This window comes from Microtus ochrogaster, linkage group LG2 (genome assembly GCF_000317375.1).
Source record: "Microtus ochrogaster isolate Prairie Vole_2 linkage group LG2, MicOch1.0, whole genome shotgun sequence".
Lineage (NCBI taxonomy): Eukaryota > Metazoa > Chordata > Mammalia > Rodentia > Cricetidae > Microtus > Microtus ochrogaster.
In genome coordinates this window covers 21425646-21435190 of record NC_022028.1, presented here as the reverse complement: position 1 = coordinate 21435190, position 9545 = coordinate 21425646, and the positions used below count along the sequence as shown (strand labels likewise).

The 9545-nt window shown below is 52.7% G+C and overlaps 1 protein-coding gene across 2 annotated transcripts in view; it reads right to left on the bottom strand.

The window, feature by feature from the left end:
- The window catches only part of Arid5a (AT-rich interaction domain 5A), a 14102-nt gene extending 10201 nt beyond the window's left edge, over positions 1–3901 (bottom strand). For both annotated transcript variants that reach the window (XM_026785816.1, XM_026785817.1), the window contains exon 1: positions 3817–3901. In XM_026785816.1, the coding sequence (XP_026641617.1) occupies positions 3817–3820 (4 nt within the window). In that variant the 5' untranslated portion in view covers positions 3821–3901. The remainder of the gene's footprint in view (positions 1–3816) is intronic.
- Between the last annotated feature and the right edge of the window lie 5644 nt (positions 3902–9545).

Here is a 9545-nt window from a genome sequence, read left to right as displayed (position 1 = left end):
AAAAAAAAAAAAAAATGAAGAACACTCCATCTGAGATTTAGGATGATGTAGGCGCAGTCTCTAAAGCAGTGATTCTCAACCTAGGATTGCGACCCCGTTGGGGGTCAAATGACCCTTTCACAGGGGTCGCATATCAGATATCCTGCATATCAGGAATTTACATCACTATTTACAGCAGTAGCAAAATTAGTTAAGAAGTAGCAAAGAAAATAATCTTATGGTTGGAATGGCAGGCAAGGCTTCACCCCACAGCACCTTGGGGTGCCTTACCCCACTGTCCACACAAGGACCTGGGGCGGCTAAGCCATCAGAGGGTGACAGGCAGGTGGCGAAGGGTGCAGCAGGAGGGCTGCCCCAATCCTTCCTGGGCTTGACTGACTTCTGGTCAATTCCAAAGACGTCTGAAGCAGCTGGGCCCCTAGACTCTAAGCTACAGGCCCAGCTTCAGCCTCTCTTTCCAATCAGAGCAAGCTTGCCAAAGTCGGTGTGTTTTCAAGCCACTCCCCATTTCCCTTTCTGCTCTAGCAGCGGCTCCACCAAAGCTAATCTCTTCTGGGCTGTCTGGGGCTGGGTACCCAATACAAGCCTGACTGAATCTTCCTCCTTTGAATGGACGTCACACCTGAGGCTCAGTGAGATTGGACAACAAAGCCTCAGGGTCACACACCTTTCCAGTAGCACAGACGAGATTCCAAACTACAGAAGTCAGATTTCTCCAAGACTCTGAACCCTAAACTCCAGAGCTTTGTAAATAGGCAGAGACCTTCAGCTTTCTCATCTAAGCTCAGAGGGCAGAGACTTACCCACACTGCCTGAGTGGCTCTCTGCAGCCCCACTTCACTGATAGGAACAGGTCAGCATGGACAACTAAGCCAACCACGCCCAGAATAGGAAGCGGCAGAAGTTCCACATGAATCAATGTGCCTGGCCTCCCAGGGCCCCATCATTGCGATCCAGGGTACCACTTTATAACCTTTAAGGAAGGAAAACCACTGGACACAACCGAGGGTCCCTGAAGAAGTGGGAACTGCTGTCTCAGTAGACAAAGGCTCTGTGTAAGAGAGGGGAAGATAGAAGTGGTGAGGGGCACCCTGTAGAGGAATCAGTGAGGAGGCAACGGGATAGCCTAAGAGATAAGGAGAGGCCCCTCCCTGTAAGCCTGCCCCTTGCCCTGCCAGCCAGTGAGCTGCAATCAGCTGAAACTGTGCAGGATGGAGGAGGGGGGACTCTAGTGCCCCAGGGATGCCTCTTGACTTGTTTATTTGTTTGCCTTGGGCAAGGTCTCTCTAGGTAACCCAGACTGGCCTTGAACCTACAGTTTTCTGGATTAGCTTTCCCAGTGTTCCCAGGCTTGCACCACCATGCCACGCTGGGCACGTCTCTTGTCACCTTCATCACTGCTTAGGTAGCTCCCTCGTCTCTAGAATGCTAGGCTCAATGGCCAATGTTCTAAACTGAAGAAAGAATGCACGCAGGCTTCCCCTACAAATCACAGCTGCAAGTGTGCATACATCCTTGGTGATACCTGCCTGTCCCCCGGCATCTGATTCTCCCTAGGGTGCTCCCAAAAATCTGACCTAAGTCTGTGGGATGATGAGTAGTCTACTTGCTCTGAGAGAGAGTGTTCAAGGCCACACACCTCCCCGGAGCTGAGAAGCTTGCTAGGCGTGAGTACCACTTTCCTTCTCTCTTTCATTTGCCTACCCCAGCCACCGTCCCTGTGATGGGAAGGAAGTGACACTTCCTTTCATGAAAACTCACTGACTGGGAAGACGACGTCAGTCACAACAATAATGGCAACAGCAACCTCAATAACAACCAGCAGGCACGGCCCCACCCCCTTGCCTGAGGTTGTTGGCTTAAGTTTCCCTTAGCTCGAGCTGGAGAGGAAACAAAGACAGCCTTTGAAGCGGTCAGTCCACTCCGTGGCCCAAAAGCCGGCTGCCTGGCATTCTCCTCCTTGGGCTTGCTCCAGTGGGCAGTTTGGGGAGGGGGAGACCTATCAAGAGCCAGCCTTGAGGACGGCTGGACAAGAGTCTGAGGACCCAGAACCATCCACAGCCTAGCCTCAGCACCTCTGCCAAGGCAGGGAGAAATAAGTCCTGTCAGTGGCTAGAGACAAGCTGAGAGCCTCTGTCAGTGGCGGCTAGAGACAAGCAGAGAGCCCTCAGGGGTACATGAAGGCAGAGAGAGGCGTACGGGCACCAAGTATGAGATTCCAGACGCCCAGTGCTACCCAGCTCTGGAACAGCCTAAGCAATTCTACTCCTGGAAGAACTGAGTCGCCGCCGCCCAGCCCCTCTGCCCCTAGGTGAAAACAGAGTCCTATATATGGATCATTTCCGGTTTTCCCACCCCACCTGTGCAGAAACAAGGCTCAGAGGGGTGAGTCAACAGCAGAGGGAGAACCCCTACACAGGGTACTTCCCTACCTCACCACTCTCCTCCCCCTACTCTCCGCACCCCAGACCAGTGCCTGCTACCCTGCTCCGCCGCCGCCGCCGCCGCCGGGGAATGCAGACCATTCCGATCAGCTTCCCACTGAGGGCAACAGAAAGAAGGCCGCTCGGAAAGGGGTGAAGGGCAAGGAGTCCTGGAAGTCAAGGAAGTCTCACTCACTATCAGACCTGAGCCTGCCTCTGTGCCTCAGTTTCTCTGGCTGTAATAAAAGATGAGTGACGGGGGAGGACTCCATAGGCATGCTTCAGGTTCTAGGCCAAGCAGTCAGTTTGGACGCTGTAACTGCTGTGGACCCTTTAGCTAACATCTCCAGTCCTCCCTACCCTGGTATTCTGTTTAGGCCCCGAGTCCCTTAGATGTACATCAATTCCCAACAGTGTCCACGGGGCAGGGCAAGGAGCACCTGTCACCTCCTTTGGCCACTGTGACCCCTCCTCTGAAGCAGAAGACTCTGCGAACAGGGGATCCAAGCCATAGCAGCAAAACTTGGGATGAATTTGAGGCCTTCTGGGCCCAGGGTTGGCAATCCCACTGTGCCTGTGGGCCAGGGTGTAGAGTGTGACCCCAGCCAGGGCATGGCGCCTGGGCAGTGTGGAGGGTTGAGGATGAGGTGGCGTGGTTGTGCCCCCAGTTCGAACTTGAGAGCAAAGCCAAACTTGTACGTTGCACTCTGGCAGGCTGCCTTTCTGCCCTCTCTCCACTAACCACCCCCAGTCCAGGGCCACCACCCTGTCCCTCTGGAAGGATTCGAGGGAAGAGAGGAAAAGTCAGAAGACTAGGCAAGTAAAAAGAAGCCATCTTTCCTGCCAGGGGCTGGGAAGGCAAAGAGAGAAACAAAAAGAAAAAGGAAGAGAAGAGAGAAGAGAAGGAGCAGGGGACTTGAAGCCTGTGACCGTCAAACCATCAGCATGTCCCTCGGCAGAAAGAGGAACCGTTGATTCTTCAAAGCGCATTGAGCAAGTTCTTCAAAACCCGCGCAGTCACTTTCAGGAATCGCGGCAGCAGTGGGAAGCGCGGTGCGCGGCCCGGGCGCCTCGGGTTCTGAGAAGCGCTGGGCTGGCACGGGGCAGGGAGGGGCCCGCGGCCGAGAAGCTGCTGCTGACAGCTGTCACAACAAATGGGCCGAGAGCAGCTTGAGATTGAAACCGCAGCAGGAAGTGTGGGCGGCTCAGTGAATTTCAGTCCGGAGCCAGAGAGGAGAGTTTCGAGATAAACGCCTGGGAAGCCCCTGGCCGCCCCGACTTTCCACGAGAAGACAGCACACTGACACCCCGGTGCCCCTCGGGTCGCCCCTCGGGTCGCGATCGCTCCAGGTCCCCAGCCCTCCGACCCCAGCGCCGCCCGCGAGCCGCTTACCCATGGCCCAGAGAGATCGCGCGTAGCCAACCGGAGACCCTCGACGAACGGAGCTGTCCGGTCCCAGCGCTCTCGGCGCGACTGACTCGCGCTGCCGCTCGACTGCCGTCTCCCCGCGGGCCGCCCCCGGGCCCGCCCCGCCGCGCTCTGGGCTCCTATTGGTGAATCCTATCTTCTAGGGCGGGTGGGGTCCGCCCCTTGAGCCCGAGGAAGTCTGGAAGTTGTAGTGTGCGCCCACTTATCAGCAAGGGGCTCATGCTGGACACTCAAGAGTCATGGCCGCCCTGGGTCTTCTTGTTTCCCTAGAGGCAAAACCAGAGTCAAAGAAAACTGCCCGCTCTCTGCAGCGTGCCAAAGACTGGGTGGGATTAAGTGCTTCTGAATTGACCCGAAGTGGTCCAATTGCATCCTATTCAACATCACATAGAGGGGCGAGTACTGTGAGCCTAGCAAGGACCTACCAAGGGCCAATCTAGAAAGTCCTCCGTAGCTCATGCCTAATGTCCTAGACCTGCCCATAATGCCCATGTCCGCAAATGTCATGTAGACTAGTGACAGCCACAAGCTGAACCGTGCAAAGAGGAAGTGAGGGAAAAGAGGGTGAGGTTTATCGTGAGTGGGGACAAGAGGAGGAAGAGCAGTCCATTGGACCTGTGTGGGTTATAGAAGATGAAGCTAAGCCTGAGATTTAAAAGCAGAAAGCCTCAGCAGCTGAAGGGCTTGGACTTGAACTTCGTTTCTAGTATGTAGTTAATATCCCCGGAATCAAATTGTGTCCATTAATTATAATATTCATACAACTCTGTGCATTTCACCCCATCATTGTCCTTATTTTATAGAGCAAAACAAGCCTGGGTGATTAATTAGCTCATATAGCTAGAGCTATATGGTCAGAGCTCAACCTAGAGCTCAACCGGGAAATAGGAGCACAGGTTAGGAGGACTCCATAGGCATACTCCCAACTTACCGCTGCTCCCATTCACAGTGGACAAAGGGACTGGGCAGCAGTTGGCGACTTATCCAGGGGTCTGGCATGACAGATCTGCAAGCTCATCACACTGGGCTTGGTGGGATAATTGAACAGCCTGCGCTCACAGATCTGGTAACAGACATGTTGTCAATATTTATTAACTGCTCAGAATAATCACCAGAATAATGATTGCAACAGTACTCCCACGTCCAAGATTACAAGCCATGCTCCACCCCAAGAGATCTGAGACTGGCCGAGATGCTATCTACCAAAAGATACCACCCAGAAACTTCTTTTGGTTCCACTTGTACCCATTTGGTAAGGATTGACTGGACCAGCCACAATGCCAGGCTAGGTACGACGATCTGGATACTACCTTCAGTGCCACAGTATAGGCCATCTGCTACCTCCTGGATTGGATACTTGCATCAGCGAGGCAGGCATTGCCGGACCGAACCACAGCTAACCCTACCTCTGGAGAGAAGGACCCTACCATCCAGGCAGGAGAGCGTACTCCTAGACAGGGCTGTTTGTGCGAAGCCTCAGCAAGTCAGCACCTGTCTGGGGCAACCTGAGAACAATGTGCTCTAAATTTAATTGTCTCCCTGAGGCAGCTGTTTGCAACAGAAAGTGATCTACAACGGCTAATAAACCCTACTGAGGAGTGACACCTCCATTTGCTTCCCTAAAAACACAAACACTCCAGTTGTTCAAGCTTCATTTTACACACCTCTCCCGCAGCACCCACCTGCCTTCCTCCATCACCCACCATCCGCAGAGAACCAGCCCAGGATAGCCTGAGTGGCCACTAGCCTCTCCGTGTCTGGGTTGTTTCTCTGCCAGCCTCCAGAAGAGAAACAAAACACCACTCATGTGTAAACACACTCTTCCCGGGAAAAGCATTGAGTTAAATAAATCAGCCCTCTCTGGTCATGCCCCAAATCCAGTTCCCTCTCTCTCCTTATCAGATTGGATAGTCTTTTAGAATGTTCCCAACTTCTTCTCATGAATACGTGTATCCATGGTCTGGTAAAAGACCTAACTTGGTTTAGTGTGTGCTTTAAGCTGATACAATTCTGATTTTGCCATAGAGAGATCTACATTTAAAATACAGGTCATTTCTCTATTAGCATCTGCTACTGTCTATGTCTTATAGGTGATCTCTCCATAGTCTTCTCCCCACCCCTGAATCTTGCTGAGAGAATTATAGATTTCTTAGAGCACTTTTGGGGAGAGACTGGGCTAAGCCTACCTTCTAACACCTCACACTGGTCCATCCCTAATGACCTGACCTTGGGGGCGGTGCTCATTCTGGAACTTACTGGCCTAGAGAGGTTCAGCAAGTTGCTGGAAGTCACACAGGAAAGACAGCGCCATGCTTCCTCTGAGACCTTCAAAGTTGTTTGGTGTACTCAGAAAACAGGACAAGCAGCCTGTCTTCCCCGCTGTTACTGCTCTTCCCAGTCTTAGCAAAATGCCCCCTGGGGCCTTGTTTTCAAAGGGGAATGAAGTGGGGGAGTATTTTTAACTGTTGGCCCGGCTTTGCACCCCACTCCCCCACCCTGCTATGCTAGCTGTCCAGGAAAGGCTTGCTTCACAATGGCATTCGCAACTCATGGAAAACAGCAAATGCTTGAAATAGACCATACCCAAGCCCGGGAATGGAAAAAATGGGCTCATGGTTTCAAACGCGTCTTTTAGAAAGAGACAAGAATAGCTTTTGGCCTTTGGGGATGGGCTAGGGTTGAGAGGCTGGGAAGGTGGCAATGTTAGCATAGGGTTGGGTCCCAGATCACCAGGGGACATTTTCCTAGGAGAAGAGACGTGGTCGCTGTCCCCAGGGGTGCTTAGAAGCAGGTGCTCCGTTCCCCCTCTGCACCAACCCACTGAATCTAGAACAACTTCCTGTGTTGGGTCAGGGCTGGCTTCTGGGTGGGGGGCTTCATGGCCCTGTCCCTACCCAACAGAAACCCAAGATGATAAAGTGCCTGCACCTGAAAGGTGACAGTTGAATCCTCCTGGGGTAGGGAAGAATTTGGGGTTTTCATCTGCACTCATACACAGCCCAGATGTGCAACCTCATGCAAGTTGTTTGATCTCTCAGGTGCACAGGTGCTTTATCAGGGAAGGTGGAGAGGATGCTGTGCTTATCCATCCATCCGACCAACCAACCAATCAATCAATATGTGTCATGTTGTCCTTCTGTGTGCAGCCACCAAGTTAGACACGGGGTAGCCGCTAACAGACAGCAAAGGGCCCATGCCCAGGGCCAGCAGGGGTGCTGGAGAATCAGCAGAGTGTTATCTACATCAGATCCCACCACACCCGTGTCTTACCAGACATGTCACCTGATCCCCACAAACTAGGCACTGTATTTGTCCCCAGAATACTCTTGGGACATTGAGGACCAGAGAACAGGTGCTGTACAAGTTCATGGGCGCAGCCACAATCTGGAACGAGTAAGAAAAGGTTCGCTGTGCGCCAGAGTTCCTAGGAACAGGGCAACCAGACCTTGGTTCCTTGTGCCGCAGTTTGTCACAAAATGGTAAATCTAGACCAGGGAGTCAGTACAAAATGCACTGGAGAAAGATTTCGGTTAGGTCAGTGTAGCGCTTTTAGTTAAGGTCTCAGAGGGGCCTTCAGTCCTGTTTGAATGTTCTTGACTGTTTCTCCCATTTGACAGATGGATAAATTGAGGCATGTCTCACTTAAGGGGCCTCTACTTCCCATATAACCCTGTCCAACGCTCAGTAGCATAAACCTTGGAGAACATGGGGGGGGGGGGATGCGCCCAGCGTCAAGAGAGAACTGCATCTCCCAGGATGCCTTGCTGGGGGGGCGTGTAGGGGCGGAGTCGCCGCTCACACTGTAATTTCTTGGCACTGGGAGGGGAAGGAGGGGAATTGCGGAGGGGGAGCAAAAGTAAAGAGAGAATCAAAGCCTCCAGCGTCACGTCTAGGAATAGCCTCGGGAGCTGGGCCAAGTCATTATCGACGATGAGTAATCCGGTTAAGTCATTTCTCTAAACACCATTCTTTGTAAGAGAATTAAAATATCAGCTTACATCAGAGCGGGAGAGGTGGGCTCCGGGCCCGGGCTGCAGCGCCAGGAGCGGGAGCGCCTGGAGGACTCCGCGTTGGGCCAGCCCGGCCTGGGAGCGGAGTGGAGCCGCGTGCCTGGGCGCTGCCAGCCGAGCTTGGGCTCCGTCCGGGCGGGAACCAGCGAGTGGGGGCGGGGAAGAGGGCAGCCAGCCAGGTCTCAGTTTACCCTGCTGTTAAGGGCCTCAGGGAAAGTTTGATCGCCCGGCGAGGGGACGGAGGTGGTGAGACAGCGCTTCGCCGCTCCTGCCCGGGATTCTAGAATTGATGTCTGGAGAGCTTCAGAGACAAGTTCATTGAGAGGGGCTAGAGACCGAGAAGAGTCCTCAATACTCTGCCGAGGTCTCCCTCTAAACCTCCTGCCGTGTGCGTGTTTGGCTTGATTTTCATATTTTCTCTCCCCACTTTCTTTTTAGTTGCTTCTGTATTAAGCAGTCTAGGGCCACAGCCAGGCTTCTGAGAGGTGAGGATGACTCCCTTGATGACCTGGGGAGTGCGGGTGATCCAGAAGCAGCAGCACCCACCCCGTGGCCTCTAACCCCCAAGTGTGTCCCCAAAGCAAGGCACAGGTTTGGTGTCACCTCCCAATGGTCGTAACTCTAATTCTTGGTAGTAAGGCCCCTGACACACCCAGACACTTCCTCCTGGCTTCTAGTTCCAGGCAATACCTGAGGCTAGGGAGCCTAACCCAGCCCTAAATTCCTTGTTGTGGTTTGGTTTGTCTTTTGAATGAATTAATTTCAACAAGGCGGGCTTTCGCTAAGTAGCCCAGGCTGTCCTTGAACTCCAGACCTTGGTGCCTTAGCCTGAGTGTTGAGATTAGAGGCACACCTGTACACCTAGCTAGGCACTTTACCATATCATTTATTATTATTTATATTATTTTTTCGGTACTGAGGTTTGAACCGCGGGTCTCAAGGAGGCTGTGCAGTCTATCATGGAACTACATATCCACCTGAGTTGGGTATTATAAAGACTCTTTGACTAGTCTGGGTTGTAACTCTCCCGCTCTGGAACCAGGCGGACACTTTCCAGTCCTGGCTGACTCACTTGCAGGTGGTGTGACTGACTTTTCTAATCAGTTTTCCCGTGACTGAAATGGGCTTAGGATCTAGCTGAGAAGATTACTATGAGGGTGAAAAACAGACCTGGGTGATCAGGCTGTCTCACTTTGTGCAGATAGCCTCTGCCCGGGCTGATTCTGTGTGTGGATTTGCCTCTTCGCTGTTTCCAACACAGCACCACAGGGTGACTGAGTTATGAAGAAGTCAAGTTCATATCGCCTCATGATTCTGAAGGTCTGGGGTTGAGGGCCAGCACCTGGTGATGAGTTCTTACTGACAGAGTCCCAAGGGGGCGGAGGACATTACATGGTGAGAAACCAAAGCAGGAGTGTATCTCCTCTGGCCTCTCCACTGGGACCCCACCCCCAAACTTGACAGCCTTCTCTAACCCTAATCACCCTCAGAGTGTCCTGCCCCTGCAAGCACCATTGTGTTCATACCCCCAATACCTGACAGTGTGATTAAATATCGGCTATTGTAACCTTTGGGGACTCTCATCCAAACCTGGCAGAGTGTTTCTATCTCAGGGAAGAAATGGGTAGGAAATAAACCTTCAACACACACACACACACACACACACACACACACACACACGGG